The 17,096-nt window shown below is 43.2% G+C and overlaps 2 protein-coding genes across 2 annotated transcripts in view; one reads left to right on the top strand and one right to left on the bottom strand.

Annotated features, from left to right (window-relative positions):
- Window positions 1-5,342, top strand: part of syne1a (spectrin repeat containing, nuclear envelope 1a) — a 183,201-nt gene extending 177,859 nt beyond the window's left edge. The window contains 6 exon segments of the mRNA XM_070446763.1: window positions 18-146; window positions 296-562; window positions 787-894; window positions 973-1,065; window positions 3,300-3,514; window positions 3,773-5,342. Coding sequence (XP_070302864.1) covers window positions 18-146; window positions 296-562; window positions 787-894; window positions 973-1,065; window positions 3,300-3,514; window positions 3,773-4,046 — 1,086 coding nt within the window. The 3' untranslated portion in view covers window positions 4,047-5,342.
- A 76-nt stretch (window positions 5,343-5,418) lies between these two features.
- Window positions 5,419-17,096, bottom strand: part of esr1 (estrogen receptor 1) — a 25,789-nt gene continuing 14,111 nt past the window's right edge. Inside the window, 8 exon segments of the mRNA XM_023999694.2 lie at window positions 5,419-7,052; window positions 7,840-8,023; window positions 8,653-8,786; window positions 9,616-9,754; window positions 15,216-15,329; window positions 15,332-15,346; window positions 15,349-15,367; window positions 15,914-16,110. Coding sequence (XP_023855462.1) covers window positions 6,776-7,052; window positions 7,840-8,023; window positions 8,653-8,786; window positions 9,616-9,754; window positions 15,216-15,329; window positions 15,332-15,346; window positions 15,349-15,367; window positions 15,914-16,110 — 1,079 coding nt within the window. The 3' untranslated portion in view covers window positions 5,419-6,775.

Genomic DNA, 17,096 nt, shown 5'->3' with positions numbered 1-17,096 from the left:
TCTCTCTCTCTCTCTAGGAGTTCCATGAGCTGAGCCATGGTCTGCTGTTGTGGTTGGAGAACATTGACCGTAGAAGGAACGAGGTTGTCCCCATCCCCCCCAGGCTCGACCGTGAAACACTACGGACTCACCACAGAACACTCACGGTACTTTCCACTCCAATACACACAAACTGTGAGCAACACTCCAAATCTGTTTTTCCTCTCAAAAGACCATATCCTAAAGGGTTGTAGCCTAGCCCAAACCAATTATATTAACCACTACCCCTCTCACCTCCTCCCCCATTCACCTCCAGCAAATCAAGCGTGAGCTGCTGGACTCCCAGCAGAAGGCTTCCTCCCTCCAAGAGCTCTCAGCCCAGCTGCTTGTCCACACCCAGGCCACGTCCCAAATCCAACCCCAGGCTTCAGAGAAGGACCAGAACCAGGCCCAGGGAAGTGAGCATCTGGAGGCCCAGGAGAAGGTGCATGTGATCGGGAACAGGCTGCGGCTGCTCCTCCGGGAGGTCAGCACTGACCTGGAGGGCCTGGAGAGGAGACTGGAAACCATGGACACACAACAGGTCAGAGGAAAATACACATAAGACCTACAGCCGTATTACATACATTTATAGTGTGGGCTTTTTAGTGCAACGATTATGACAATCACTCTCCAGGTAACTAGTTAGTAGCAGTGAATGAAATAGTGAAATGCACCCTGTGTGTCCGGATGAGCATCAAGAGAGAAATAAAGACTAGTCTTCAGACTGACTGTCTGTCCTTGTCCACATTATTGACCCTTTTGTAGGACTCGCTGCCTTTGTCTGCTGTGGACAAATCTGACATCTCTGGATCCACCAGCCCCGTCTCAGAGGGGACCTCGACGAGCCGCCGGCGATCGGTAATGTCTCCCTTTGTACCTATCTGGACAACGAGGATAAAAAGTCTTCAGACTGACTGTCTGTCCTTGTCCACATTATTGACCCTTTTGTAGGACTCGCTGCCTTTGTCTGCTGTGGACAAATCTGACATCTCTGGATCCACCAGCCCCGTCTCAGAGGGGACCTCGACGAGCCGCCGGCGATCGGTAATGTCTCCCTTTGTACCTATCTAGGATCTATCACTTGATAGAGTCCTTTACCGGGGGCTGTTATGTGTAGAGAAAGTCATTAGTGTGGGGTATACTGGTTAGAGAAATAGCGATTCACCCTGACCGATTTATAGAGTGATCTCCCAAATGTTATTCTTAACCCAAAATGTCACCCCCTTTCCCTCTCCCAATGCATGCTGACCCACAGGACAACTCTCTATCCCAGCTTTTACCYCGCAGCCACCCACCAGTCCTTTCTGTTTTCATTCAGTTAATTAAGGCAATTCATTGACGTTGCGTTTTACCCTTTGTTTGTAGATTGCTTTATTGCTGCCCTGCTAATATGACGCTACACCACTAAGGAATATGTTGCCCCACAAGCTGTTGTTCTTTGAGATGGTTTTTGCTACCTTCACCATGTAGATCTGCGTAGCCAAAAATGCACAGGAAACACTGGCTTTTCACTAACTGATGCTTTTTAGAGGAGAATTGTAGTGTTCGCAGGTAGCGTAATTGCAACTAATTATAAACGTCAATGCTTCTAGTCATTACAGGCCACTGTAACACCACTATACCATCATCATCATTTATTAATAAAATCCTGAAGCATTACTAATCATTGGCAACAAATAAACATGTCAAATGAACAGGATAACAACATTTCATGTATTTTCTAGCCACCTATAGATGCTAATATACAGTATGTTTGATGAACATATCTGTAAATGAATTGTTGTAATTGTAATTGTTAAACAATCCAATGTGAAAAGCCAGGTTTCTTGATACACCTGTCACCATCATGGATGTTGTTGCTGCTCTTTAGTTGTTGATGTTACTGCTCTTTCTGTTATTTGTTGGTTGTTTTTTTCCTCTCATCTGAAGCTTGGTGTTTATTTGCTCCGGACTGAACCATTCTTTCTTTCTTTTACCCCCGTCCTGCTCATTGCGTGGTACAGCCCCGGGGCAAAAGTAGTCATACCCACCCAGGACCCCCCGAGAGCGGCCCACATCACAGGTACCTCTCTCCTGGACTCTAGAACCATGGGAGGATGATGGAACCATGGCTGCATACTTTGTACCTGTACAAATTATTAACCCAATCAGTCAATCAATCAAATCAATTATACTCTATATGGTTAGGAAACCGAACCTAAACCAGTTCCTTGGGGCAGAAGCTGTGATAGGTCCTCTGATAGGTCCTCTTCTGCCTCTCTTATCTGTTGAGAAATGATGCATCCTCTTTACCCCTCCAAACTTCCCCAACGTTGGCCCATATGAGTTCCATGATCTTCCTTCCTTCTAGAAGCGACGTAACCAAGCCAGCTGTTAAAAGTCGTGAATCACCTAGTTCAGGGGATTCCTTTCTTCCTTTATTGAATGAAAGTGGAATGTTTTCTGTTCTTTCATTGCTCTCTGCTGCTGTGCTCGGCTGTCTGAACGATGCTGCCAAGCGCTTGTCTGTCATCTTTTTACTGCTCACCTACCTGGCACCACTAATCCCTGTAGTTATTTCTCACCCACTAGATGGCATTATCTGAATATACAGTATCTGTTTCGCCCCCCTCTTCTTTGCTGACTCACTTTGCCTTCTCATTTTTTCTTAGTCACTTTCCCTCCCTCTATTCCTCTCTTTCTCTTAATAGAAAACTAGCTATCTCCTGTAATGAACTGTCTGAATCTCTGCCTCCTTCCTTTCTCTCTATCTCTATTTTCCCTTCATCCCCCTCTCATCCCCGTACTAATAACCCACCCACCTCTGTCCTGCTCTCTTTGTTATTTTGAGTCTTCACTCCGTGCTTTCTATTAAATGGATCCTAATAATGACATGTAGGCCGGGTTGAAGCCTGGCCCTAAATTAGCTCAGGGATGAGTGGTCGAGAAAAGGTAATGAGGCTCTGTTGGGGCTGATGGGCTCCATTGTATGAACAGGCCCAGGCTCTGCTAGCTCCCTCTTACTCACTAATTGGCTACGGAAATTGAAATCTAGTAGACGAGGTTGCCATGGAGATCAGGGGGTTCTTTGCGGCCCCAAACTGTGGATCTCCTGAGGTAGGGCTGCTGAGGTAAAACACACACATGCGCACATCACAATGTTCTCGCCATTAATTTCAACCATTAATGAGAGATAGAGACATGTGTGGAAGGCTAGGGTGTGGAGGGCCTTCAGACAGACAGACTGCTAACAGCTTCCTCCCCCAGGCCACCAGGCAGCCCTGTGAGGATGAGGCCAGGTGGAGGAACGCAGCGTTCCTCTCTCCTCTTGGCTCCCTCTCTGGGAATCTCTGGAGGGGTCTCTGGTACAGCGGTCTCTGCTCGGAATGAGACGTGGCATTGAACTCTCACACAGTCGGCTGTACGGCCAGGGTTTCTCACTCAGTGAGAAAAACAAGACTGAGACAGCTAGGAGGGATTTTACTTCATGTTCCATGTGCATAGGAGAGATTATGTGTGTAGAAATTGCTGCTTTGGTTTGTGCATGAGTGTGTGTAACCGTTTTTCTGTAGTGTTTGAGTAACCTTGTGTGTGTGTGTGATTGGTATGCTTACTCTGGTATGTTGTTTGTTACGATATTAACCCTTTTCACAGTATCTTACCTCTATACAGTTTTACTAATGTGTGTGTGTATATGTGTGTTCCTGTGTCTATAACCATACTCTCTGCTATTTCTGGTGTGTCTAATGCCGTTCTCTCTCTCCCTGACCAGCTCTCAGAGCGGCGCTGGCTGCGCTTCCTCCCGTTCTGACTTCCCCCTGGTCCCCTCTTCCTCGTCCTCGTCCTCGTGCCCCCCAAGGGGCCAGTCCTTTATCCTGAGGGTCCTGAGGGCAGCTCTGCCCCTCCAGCTCCTCCTCCTGCTCCTGATTGGCTTAGCCTGCCTGGTGCCCATGACAGAGGAGGACTACAGCTGTCACCATGCCAACAACTTTGCCCGCTCCTTCCACCCCATGCTGCGCTACACCAACGGACCCCCACCCATATGAGGGTCATCACTTCCTGGTTCCAGAAATACTTTCTCATCTGAATGAATGTCCCCTACTGCTGTACACCGGTGGACTCATGCCCATAGAAAAGGACCTCCTGGATTATATTAACACTTCCCCTCCCTGCAGGACTCTCTTCCTCTGCTACACAGAGATGACATTCACTCATTTTAGACTCTCTAACACCTAACAAACCAACCGACTAACAAAAGCATCCCAAGGCTACATGGCCTAAACAGCCTCTATATGAAACATGTTGTTCAACACCCATCTACAAAATGAATGGACCTATACCTTGTGGATCCCCTTATATCCAAAACAAATCTCTACTATTAGTTTTGTATTCTTTATAGTAATCTGTATTATTTTTTACAGTTTCAGAGGAAACGTCTTGAGTCTGAAGATGAAAAAAACACAGCACTACTTATATGTTGGGAGCCAAAGTGGACTGTGCTGTGTGTCAGTGCTGCTGCTATTTATTTGTTAACTCAATCAGCATTCGGTAGATGTTAGAATCAATTAGGCTAGGGGGCTTCCGGTGAAGTTTGAATAGCAAACATTCCCATTAGTCCTAGAGATCCTATAGAGCTAAAAGCTGAACCTAGAGCACTGACATGGGAGAAAACTACAGGGACATGACTGACCTGCAAACACATGTTGAAATACCTAATTGGTTATAGTTATAGTTAGTTTAGGGTTAAGGTTAGAAGTTTGGTTAAGATTAGGGTTAACTTTAGGATTAGAGTTATGGGTTGGTATGCCAGTCACGTCCGTTTAGTGGAACCCCACTGACATGAGCGCTATTGAATGAAGGTACTGCACTGAAGCCGTCCACAAGATGGCCGACGTCTTCCTCCTCGGGCCAAGACAAGTATTTAACGTCGATATTATTTCAGTGTTTTAAAGCAAAACAATCGATGCAACAAGAAGAAACCAGTAAACTCACTTGTAAGATTCAGGTGATTTTTTATAGTGATGTTTGAAATGCCTTTGAATATGGCAGTTATTTTTATCTTTTATTAGCATGCACTTGAAATCCCTTGCTTTAAAAAAAAGCCAAACAATCACTGGTAGTGTTAAGTAGATGGATGTTATATAGTGTGCTTTGTAATAATAACGATGATGATGATGATCCTAACTGGATGGAGACATCTAAATCACTGGGCTGTTCAAAAATGAAACTGTAAAAACAATGAAAAATGAAATGGTTATTTATGTATGTACAGTTTGCTAATGCTGAGCTAATGAATAATACTCTCTCTTTGCATAATAAAATACAGTACATATTAAATATTACTTTTTGTATTCCTTTGAGTTTGCATTACTGAATAACACAAATGCCAGACAGTAACTTAAATATAATAGATGCATAAAATATTTACAGTATTTATTATTCTTTGTAAAATAATCACAAATGGGTTTATCCTAAATGTCTTTATTCAGAGCAATGCATGGTACATGACAGTCAGTTGAAAGGTGGGCTGTGCATGAACGTAAATCACATTTACTGTACGTGTGGTGTGTGTAGACTACTGTAGAGCAGACTGATTCATCAGCAGTGGCGCTCATAAGGTAGAACAAATGAATGAGCAATGCGTTTGATCATCTCCAGATGTCTCTATCTTACACACACATTATACAATTAGATTCAATTAACATCAATCTGTTCAAGTAAGCATAGAAATATCCACATAACAGTGACAGAAAAGGCTAAATTACTTGAGGCCAATATTTTACTTCTGTTTTTAATCATATACAATGTCGATAAAATATATGTTGTCAGTCAACTGAAATGCTGTGAAGTGTTCTGCACAATATAGATTATGAACATATTTACTCCAGAACAAAATGCAGTAATACATTAACAGAAATACATTACATTTTGTCATTTGTTTTTAATATCTTAAACACTTTGCTAGAACTGCTCAGAATATTCAAGCTTTCAGAAATGTTGGCTGCTTTTAAATTGATACATTTAAACAATTACATTTTYTAAACAAGGCACCTGATATCAGAATATTTGAATTTGTAGCCATAACCATAAAAAAGTATATATTCAATGTTCTGAATACATCCGTCTCAGAATAATATGACAAGCAGTCATCAATGTTAAGCTACAAAAGGTATATAATGCCCCCATTTCCCTCACCTGGAGAAGTGCACTTTGGTCAAGGCACAGCTTGTGTTCACACTGGGTATAATGCATTGATCTACATAGACTAGCTGCTCTATCACGTGACTCTGCTGATAACAGTGCGCCACACGATGGCTAAATACTTGGTGCAAAGCTGCAGAATGGYGAAACTGTTGCTAAAGCCACAGAAAAGAGAACTGACTCAAAAGTTGCAAACGTTGTGAAAGGCAACAAAAATGTGTTTCTATTGGACAAATGTAGGTAGTCCCTCCCCGTTTCATTTGTTTGCTTMCTTTTGGTTCCTAGTGAATACATCCCTGGTGTGACTGAGTACATTTCAGTCCATTGTGTACCAGTACAAAATACGAACATTTCTAAATGATTAAATAAATTGCTGCTAAATAATTTTGACTATCTATCAAATGCAAATTAATCACTTCAATTATAAACAAAAAAGTAACGAATATGCACATTAATAAATGTATATTTTTTATCCATTCTTACCTCCATACATTTCAAAATATCTCTCTCTATACATACTGTATGTAATAGGACTTTTATWTCTTCCGTATCTACAAATACCTATTTCTGTATCTCACGGAATGGGCATCTGGTCTGAGCTGGGGGAGCCATACTGGAGTACCCCCGAACCAGGGCTTCTGATGTGGATATCCTGGCTGCCTCGCATCGGCCCTATGCTGGAGCCTGTGGAGGTGGTAGTGGTGGTAGAGGGGCCCTCGGTCTGTTCCCCAGCTTGGGCCACTTTGCCTGGGGATTGGAGCCGGTGACCGTCCAGCATCTCCAGGAGCAGGTCGTACAGAGGCACTTTGTTCTTACATTTTATGCTGTAAAGGTGCTCCATGCCTTTGTTGCTACATAGAGAATAGGAGAGGAGTGAGAAGGGATAGCCATAGAAATATAATCGATGGGAATAACCAAATAGGTGATGATAAAATTTAACTGGCGGCAGATAATATGAATTTCCTCTTTGGCTTGTGTAACCTGCCTCCTGACTTTCAGAATGTGAATTTCCTCTTTGGCTTGTGTAACCTGCCTTCTGACTTTCAGAATGTGAATTTCCTCTTTGGCTTGTGTAACCTGCCTCTTGACTTTCAGAATGTGAATTTCCTCTTTGGCTTGTGTAACCTGCCTCCTGACTTTCAGAATGTGAATTTCCTCTTTGGCTTGTGTAACCTGCCTCTTGACTTTCAGAATGTGAATTTCCTCTTTGGCTTGTGTAACCTGCCTCTTGACTTTCAGAATGTGAATTTCCTCTTTGGCTTGTGTAACCTGCCTCCTGACTTTCAGAATGTGAATTTCCTCTTTGGCTTGTTAACCTGCCTCCTGACTTTCAGAATGTGAATTTCCTCCATCCGGAGTGAGTACCCTCTCATGTCTAGCGTGCAGTGAACTCCTCATCTTGTGTCTGATGTGTGAAAACAAGCACAGTGCCCTCCTCCCCTACATAGTGTGCCCTCCTTCCCTACATAGTGTGCCCTCCTTCCCTACATAGTGTGCCCTCCTCCCCTACATAGTGTGCCCTCCTCCCCTACATAGTGTGCCCTCCTCACCTCATATGTCTGATGTGTGAAAACAAGCACAGTGCCCTCCTCCCCTACATAGTGTGCCCTCCTCCCCTACATAGTGTGCCCTCCTCACCTCATATGTCTGATGTGTGAGAGCAGGAGCAGGAGCTGGGCCTGCCGTCTGGACTGCTGCTGCACCGAGGCTCCCGATTGGCTGATGTGGTGGATGAGGGCGTCAGTGATGTTGTCCAACATGCTTTGCACCGCCGGGCTGTTGTGGAGGGACTCCACAGAGTAATAACAGAAGGAGAAGGCACCTAGAGGAGATGGAGAGAGAGAGAGGAGAGGTTATTGTATCTAAAAAAGATTTTGTAAGGAAAAAAATTAAAAAGAGACTGAAAGAAAGAGACAGAGACAGAGGAAGAAGAAGAGGAAGAGACAGAGGAAGGGGAAGAGCCTAATGTTCTCAATGCAGCAACTGCTAACTCAGCAATCCATAAGAACAACAGGTAGCCATACACAGAAACCTGCAACAGCAACCCTAGCTCGGGTATTTATGTCTCTTACAGATTAGTCTGTCTCAAAACAAACAGAGGAGTTTCTTTCTGTCAACACACATAGAACAGAGGGTACTGTTGGCATGGTAACAATTATGAGGTACATTGACGAAGAAGGACTTAGGATCCTTCTGTTCACAGCTAATGCGCTTGAGTAGCATATTGTGATCCACTGTTAAAAACAGTTCACCCTTCAACATTTACTAATGGGGAGTGGAATGCATTAGTCACTACTCCATGTYCATGAAGAGAAAAACACGTCTTTGCGTCACACACTTGTAATGTTCTCAATCTTACCCACGCCGGATCCAGGGTTGAACCCACATCACAACATGAAAACATACTAAACAAAGCACCATTAGTAATAACACATAAACACAGCCACTCACCAGAGTTGAGCAAGATGATGGCTTTGAGGCACACAAACTCCTCAGGCTTCAGTTTGAGCATGCGGAAGCGAGACACAGTGGCCAGGAGCATGTCGAAGATCTCAGCCATACCCTCCACACAGTCCCCTTCACTCCTGGAGGTCAAAGGTCGGAATGAGACAAGTACTGCGCAACTCTCCTGAGTGACAGCAGCATTGGAACATAGTTGGTGTTCAGGGGAAGAGCCATAAAATCATACCGTATTTCTGAAGAGCAGCCATTTAGAGTAAGCTTAATAGCTGCCCCCTAACTCCAACAGCCTTCAAACCAGTCCTGCACCATTTACTAATCATGTCAAATGGCTGTGGACACTCTAGTGGCTAGCTCTGGGCCTGGTGTCAGAGGTAATGCTCTATAATAAAACGCTGATCAAATGGGATTATCACAGACATCAGAGAGAGACAGTAACAGTCCGTCTTCCTCTCTCTTTCTTTCATTTCTTCCTCTCCCTCTTTCCCCTGGGTCTGCGGCAGCTTCTAGGTAACTTGTTTACTTGGAACATGGTGGGGGAAAATGGAGGGAACAGGCTGTGCGTCCAAAATACTCAATCTCTCTCTGTCTCCCCTCTCTCTCTTTCCATCTCTCCCTCCTTTTCTCTGTCTTCCCCCCTCTCTCTAACAGTGTCTCGCATGCTTTTTCCATCTCTCGCTCCCTCTCTTTAACAGTGTCTCGCATGCTTTTTCCATCTCTCCCAAGAGTCATCACTTTGATTAAATTTCACTCCTCTCAGTCAAGTTTAATGTGTAATGACCGGGACATGTGCAGGTGAGACAGTGTGTTTTTCTCTCCAAGGGGAACATGATAATTAGACTCATTGTGACCTTTAGAGCTACACTGACAAGATACGAAGTGGCAATCTACAATGTTGATGTGTGTGTGTGTGCGTGCGTGTGCGTGTGCGCGMGTGTGTGTGTGTGTACACACCTGTCCAGTATGAGGTCCTGGGCGAAGATGAGTTTCCCAGGGCAGTGGATGGATCTCCATATGAGTCCGATCATCAGCACCTCCAGCCAGGAACTCTCCAGCAGCTGCACCTGGTCATGGAGAGACAGCTCCTGGAAACCTACCAGTACCAGAGACACAGTCACACTGGGGTCAAACCATATATAACCCACTATCAACCATACATTATCACCAGTCCACTCAAACCCTTGACTGGCTACTCAGACTCCTTGCTCTGGCCAAACGCTACGCCAAGCCCACGGATGTTAATTTCTTCTCTGCAATGAGTCTGGATCTGAGTACCTCCACGACCCTTCACCAAATGCAAACACATTCGGAGATGTCTGATTGGTCCAGAAACCGATGGGTTGGGCCAGAGCCAGAACACACTTGGGTAAATGACGGCTTGAAAATGTGTCATTGGCTTTGATACTCTGATTGGTTATAGAGGACCCAATCGCTGATTACTTTGTTTTGTACAATGCCCCTCGGGTCCCTCACCACCACAAACAACTTCAACGATGGCAGTCAGACTAAGTACTGTATGAAGTGAACGACAGAGCAGCGGAATAATTTTGTGTAAGTCGTCAGGCTAATATAAATCCACTGTCAACCATACATTAACCACTAGTTGACTAAAATCCTTTGAGATGGCCATGACTAATCTAATAGAAATAGTCAGATTGTCATTCAAAGGAAAGAAGCAATTGAAAGAAGCACACAGCAATTGCAAAGTAATGAAAGTGATCGTTTCCTTTGAATAACATTTAGACATTTCAGTATAACAAAGACAGTATGGTATGAAGATAGGCAGAAACTGCTTCTCCAAAATAAATCCCCAATCACACTTGTAGGCGATGTCATGGAGACGTTGGCTAGCTAAGGTCATGCGCAGAAACACGTTATCTGTTCTAACGGTCATCTCACGCTGAACTACGCATGTGCATGGCGTCAAATCCAAGGCACTTCTTCGATAAAAAGCTGTTTTTGACAAAAATTAAAACGAGTGTCACGAGTTTGGAGTAATAACATATTCATATATGTAAGATATTGGCTTGATTTTGAGGAAAATGAACAACTAAGGAAGAATTGTTCACTTCTCTCATTGACTTCTCAAACCCCAACCTCAGCCTGGTCTGTTTGGTCTGTTTGGTGAGTGTTCCCGGAAGTCTTGCGATGTTGCGCCTCTGGGTTTAGAAACTCTGTGAGTATAATCTGTGATTGACTGGACCACTGTGGTTGAAGCATATCAATATATATTTCATCATGTGATACTTGTAGCTTTCCTTGCAGGCCTAAAAGAGAAACGAATAAAATAAAATCTAAATAAATCCTGATCTGAACTTTTTAAGATAAATGCTAAGCATTTAACTTCTTCCAACCTTGCCACACAACCATTGTGAATTGGCCAAACTGTAATCTCTGTTCTGGCACGGGTCCTTATCACCACCACTCAGCTGTCCTAATTCATATCCAATTACATCCCAATCACTTCCATTGTCCCTCTCTGTACCTGGCTAAATACTCCTGCAATTAAAACTGTGTGCTTTCAGGCTCTTAGTGACGCACACTAGAACAGCATAACAACATCCGTGTTGACTTAGACAGCGTTGGGGGAAGGTGAGCGTGTGTGTGTGTTGTGTGTGTGTGTATTTAGTTTATTTGGATCCCCATTAGCTGTGCATGGTCCCATGTGGCTCAGTTGGTAGAGCATGGGGCTTGCAATGCCAGGGTTGTGGGTTCAATTCCCACGGGGGACCAGTATGTAAATGTATGCACTCACTACTGTAAGTCGCTCTGGATAAGAGTGTCTACTAAACTACTGAAAAGTAAAAATGTGCATAACCCTCAGCTATTCTTTGTGGGGTCCAAAAATATACAAGCATAATACACTACAAAATAAAAACAATTAAAGAGACTAGAACATAGACTACATATATATTTTATCCAAAACCAACTATTTCAAGAAAATACAGGACGTTAAGGCAGTTTTGCCGTGAGGTGCAGCTTGATTTGTCTTTTAAGGCTCATATTGCTGTTCTGTTGAGCATGCTGCGATAGAAGACTGTTCCATGCCACCACTTCTCTATACAGTGCTGTTTGCTGCCCAAAACCCACTATGAACTTGGGGACCGCGAAGAGACCCCTGATCGCATGTCGGGTATAGTATGCATGTATTTTAGCGCTGTATGTCAGTTGACTATACCAACATATTGGAGCTTTCAGCACAATATTTTCTCTCATAAAAACAAGGGAGTGATGCAGTCAATCGCTCCTCTATACTCTAAGCCAGGAAAGACTGACATGCATACTGTTGACATTGGCCCTCTGTGTGCATTGAAGGCCAAGACGTGCCACTCTCTTCTGGGCCAGCTGCAGCTTTCCTAGGTCATTCTTTACAACACCTGACCATATGACCGGGCAATAATCAAGATTCAATAAAACTAGGGCTTGCAGACCTTGTTTGAGAGTGGTGTTAAAAATGCAGAGAATCTCTTTATTACAGACATACCTATTTCCATCTTTACAACAATTGAATCAATATGCGTTGACCATGACAATTTCCAGTCTAAGGTGACACCAAGAAGTTTAGTCTCTTCAACTTGCTCAATAGCCACATCCTTTATTACTAGATTCAGCTGAGTGTGTGTGTGTCTAAGGCGCTGTGTATTTGTTCGCCTAAAAGACCCTTTCTGAGGTGATGACTGTCATCATCAACATAATGCCTGTAACGTCTCAGCGTGTGTGTGTGCACGGCCGCCTGACTATGTCTGATAGTGGGGGGAGCAAAAGCTTGGGGGGGGCTGCATTTTCTTTATACACACTTTCTTAACATATTTGTGAACAGAACACAACAATTTTTCTTAGGTTTAGGAACAATAAAATCTATTGAAAAAGTGTTTTAATTACTAGATTACTAATCTCTTACCTTCCCTGAAAATTCCACCCCCAATAATGAATTGACAGGTCTGAAACCCTACCAACCCTGTGACTCACAAACATCCCTTTGTGAGGGATTAATATGGGTCACATTTGAACAGTTTGGACTAGTGTCACGCCCTGACCTTTGAGAGCCTTTTTATTTCTCTATTTGGTTAGGTCAGGGTATGATTTGGGTGGGCATTCTAGTTTGTATATTTCTTTGTTGGCCGGGTTTGGTTCCCAATCAGAGGCAGCTGTCTATCGTTGTCTCTGATTGGGGATCATACTTAGGCAGCCCTTTTCCCCACCTTCAGTTGTGGGATCTTGTTTTTGCACAGTTGCTGTTAGCCCTGCAGAACTTTACGTTAGTTTATATTTTGTTGTTTTTTGGTGTCATTTTTAATAAAAGAAAAATGTACGCCTACAACGCTGCACCTTGGTCTCATTCTAACGATGGACGTAACAACAGGAGCCGGGATCTCCAACCTTTTCTTTCATAAAAGCTACTTCATACCCCCCAAAGAAATTGCAAGCTACTCATATACAGCCTGCATATTTTGTTATTGTGTAGGCCACATTTTATGAACAGAAACAGCAATGCATACACAATGTAATTGCATTTTGGTTCTTAAAAATCACACATTTTGAACAAAAATCTGTCTTCTGGACCCTACCTCGAGAATCTTGCATTTTTAAGATGAGAGAAAATAAAAGTGTTTTACATTTCAACAAACTTGTAGTCTGCAGKACTAGGSTACTATAAAAAAWAAAAAAAAWAAAAAATGTAATTCTGGTAAATAGTGTCCTTTGGAACAACAACCACAGAGAGTAAGTTACATATTTGACAACACATTGTAAAGAAACAGAATCATAATGAAAAGTATGAGGAACAATAAAAGTGTAATCTCAGCAATCACATTAATTGACCGTTCAGCTATTCCTCAGACATTGACTTTTTTTGGCGCCCGTTGTTGCACTGTTGACATAAAAAAAAAATATTGACTTGTCTCAGCAGCATACATATTTGATAAAAACAGGGTATAAATGGCTTATTTGGTCGATATTACTTACCAATCCAGAGCTGTTTTATTAAGATACAAATATCCTGTGCTTTTTCAKTTGGCACATACAGACACAGCTTGGCTACATTGTAAATGCGAAGCGGACATGGGGTTCTAGCCTGACGACACACTAAATTCTTCAGCTGCTCTGTAGTTCGCTAATTGCTACACACTTTAGTCTGAGACTGCCATCATTGAAGTAGTTTGTGGTGATGCGGGGCACAAGGAGCGTTGTAAAAAACAAAGTCATCATTGATTGTGTCATCTCTAACCAATTACAGTATCAAAACCAATGACGAATTTTCACCTCGCCACTTTACCCACGTGTGTTCTGGCTCTGGCCCAACCCATTGGTTTCTGGACCAATCAGACAGCTCCGAATGTGTTCGCATCTGGTGGAGGGTAGGAAAGGTAATCAGATCCAGACTCATTGCTGAGAAGAAACTAAGGTCCGTGTGGCCTAGCATTTGGCTAGGCGGCCAGACAAATGGGGCTTGGACAGGACTGTTACTTTTGCAAATGAATGAAAACATTTTAACAATGTGATTTAACCGATTGAAGTTGGGAAAACAGATGCAAATGGTGTTAAATGCCGGTAAACAGCTTGGGGGGGATTATTTAACAGATTTATATTTTTCACTCTCTACTTGCGAGCTACTCATTGACAGCCTGCGAGCTACTGGACATGCAGTTTTCTGCTAACGTGCAACCTTTGGTAGGCTGATGAAAGGTTACTCCGAGTCAGAGGCTGCGCTACAGCTAGCACAATCAGACATGCCCATTCTCATCTGGGTTCTAACAGGCAAAGTGAAATGATACAATGAATTTTCTTGTGGTTCATGCGGCTCAACACCATTGGGCATGAAACAACGATACAAATGTAAYAGCACAACAAAATAGATAAACAATTATATTTTGCAGGTGTCTTCATTTTAAACACCAGTGGTGCAACTAGTGCTTTTTAACTGCACTGAGCCAACACAATGACGCGGGAGCAAAGCAAACTATCAAGTGGTCAACACCATTTATCTTGAGGCGATGGGGGGAGGGGGTGTAAAACTCAAACATATAAAATTGACATATCTATTTTTATTTATATGAACTTTTAAAATGACAAATTACCCAATGGATCATATTTTCTGCACCCCTATTTTGAAAGTGTGTGTGTGTGTGTGTGTGTGTGTGTGTGTGTGTGTGTGTGTGTGTGTGTGGTGGTTGGGTGTGTGTGTGGTGTGTGTGTGTGTGTGTGTGTGTGTGTGTGTAGTGTGTGTGTGTGTGTGTGTGTGTGTGTGTGTGAGACAAGCACCCGGTCACTGCCACTTACAAGGCCTGACACCACAGGAGGAGAGAGGTTGCGTAAGCAGCCCTGTGATTAGACAAGGCCATAGTCTAGGACACATAGCGAGTGCGTAGGGGTCTGTTTGTGTGTGTGTGACCGTCAGTGTGTGTGAGAGAGAAAATGAGTCCTATTCAAGCCTTGTTGGAGTGATTTTACTTATGTGGCTAGTAAAATCTAGCTGGTGTATTTTTTCAGTTTGTAATGACAGTATGTGACATTATGACATCATCTATCATTTCTGTGCCGTGTTAGGTTCTTGCCTGGTACTTTCTTAGCCCAAGCGATCATGTGCACCAGCTCTTTGTCGGCCATGCTGGTGAGCAGGGTCATCATGGTGACCTCTGTGTAGGGGCGGGCCACCTTCTGACGAGAAACAGGGCCGGAGGCTCTGCCCCTGCAGCAGAAACAGCACCTTGGGGGTAGAGCAGGAGGTTATGACGAGTTAGAAAAGATCAGCACCTTGGAGGAAGAGCAGGAGGTTATGACAGAGTTAGAAAGATCAGCACCTTGGAGGAAGAGCAGGAGGTTATGACAGAGTTAGAAAAGATCAGCACCTTGGAGGAAGAGCAGGAGGTTATGACAGAGTTAGAAAAGATCAGCACCTTGGAGGAAGAGCAGGAGGTTATGACAGAGTTAGAAAAAGATCAGCACCTTGGGGGTAGAGCAGGAGGTTATGACAGAGTTAGAAAAGATCAGCACCTTGGAGGAAGAGCAGAGGTTATGACAGAGTAGAAAAGATCAGCACTTGGGGGAAGAGCAGGAGGTTATGACAGAGTTAGAAAAGATCAGCACCTTGAGGGGGGGCACCACCCATTCAATTCCAATTGTACCCCTGGAGTATGTATGTGAGTAAGTGTAATAATAATTTGTGTGTTACTTTGTGTTTCCACGTACATATTTATTTATACTAACTGACTTCTTTACTGCTGTTGCTTAGAGATCTATGACATGTTCAGACCTGTTCAGGAGGCATGGTGATTCTGGGCCCACGCCATCCTCCACCACCATTAAGGCTGCTGCTGCTGTTCCTACCCCCGTCCTGAAGGGGCGCTGTCCTGTGCTCCAGGTCTCCGTAGGGTTTCTCTCTGTCACCAGCAGGGCCACAATACCGCTTATCCTTCCTGAGAACCCGCCCACCACGGTCCTTACGCAAGCCTGGGGTATAGAGAAGAGTTAGTAAAGAACACGCACGTACACACACACACACACACACACACACACACACAAACATATACATACAGTACCTGTCAAAAGTTTGGACACACCAAATCATTCCAAGGTTTTTCTTTATTTTTAGTATTTTCTACATTGTAGAATAATAGTGAAGACATCAAAACTATGAAATAACACATATGGAATCATGGAGTAGCCAAGAAAGTGTTAAACAAATAAACATTTATTTTACATTCGAGATTCTTCAAAGTAGACACCCTTTGCCTTGACGACAATGTGGCACACTCTTAGCATTCTCTCAACCAGCTTCATTACACTATTGAATGCTAAATGTTTCTAATCAGTGAAAGATGAGCAAACAAAAAAATGAGCTGCCGCTACCACTTCCACTTGTCCAGCCAGAGATCAATTAACCAAATACACAGACAGAGATTCAGTGAAACAAAATCACATTGATTGATTATCAGACAAGTCAAATCCTTTTGGTATAGGACAGGCTACTATATGAGTAAAGAGAAAAATCCACTAGCAAAATGTTCTGATCATCTAATATACAGTGGGGAGAACAAGTATTACACTGCCGATTTTGCAGGTTTTCCTACTTACAAAGCATGTAGAGGTCTGTAATTTTTATCATAGGTACACTTCAACTGTGAGAGACGGAATCTAAAACAAAAATCCAGAAAATCACATTGTATGATTTTTAAGTAATTAATTTGCATTATTGCATACATAAGTATTTGATCACCTACCAACCAGTAAGAAATTCCGCTCTCACAGACCTGTTAGTTTTCTTTAAGAAGCCCCTCGTTCTCCACTCACATTACCTGTATTAACTGCACCTGTTTGAACTCGTTACCTGTATAAAAGACACCTGTCCACACATTCAATCAAACAGACTCCAACCCTCTCACAATGGCCAAGACAGAGAGCTGTGTAAACGGACATCAGGATAAATTGTAGACCTG

The sequence above is a fragment of the Salvelinus sp. IW2-2015 genome, linkage group LG14 (assembly GCF_002910315.2).
Source record: "Salvelinus sp. IW2-2015 linkage group LG14, ASM291031v2, whole genome shotgun sequence".
Classification (NCBI taxonomy): domain Eukaryota; kingdom Metazoa; phylum Chordata; class Actinopteri; order Salmoniformes; family Salmonidae; genus Salvelinus; species Salvelinus sp. IW2-2015.
The sequence above is the reverse complement of the archived record's forward strand: the minus strand, read 5'-3'. Positions and strand labels throughout refer to the sequence as shown.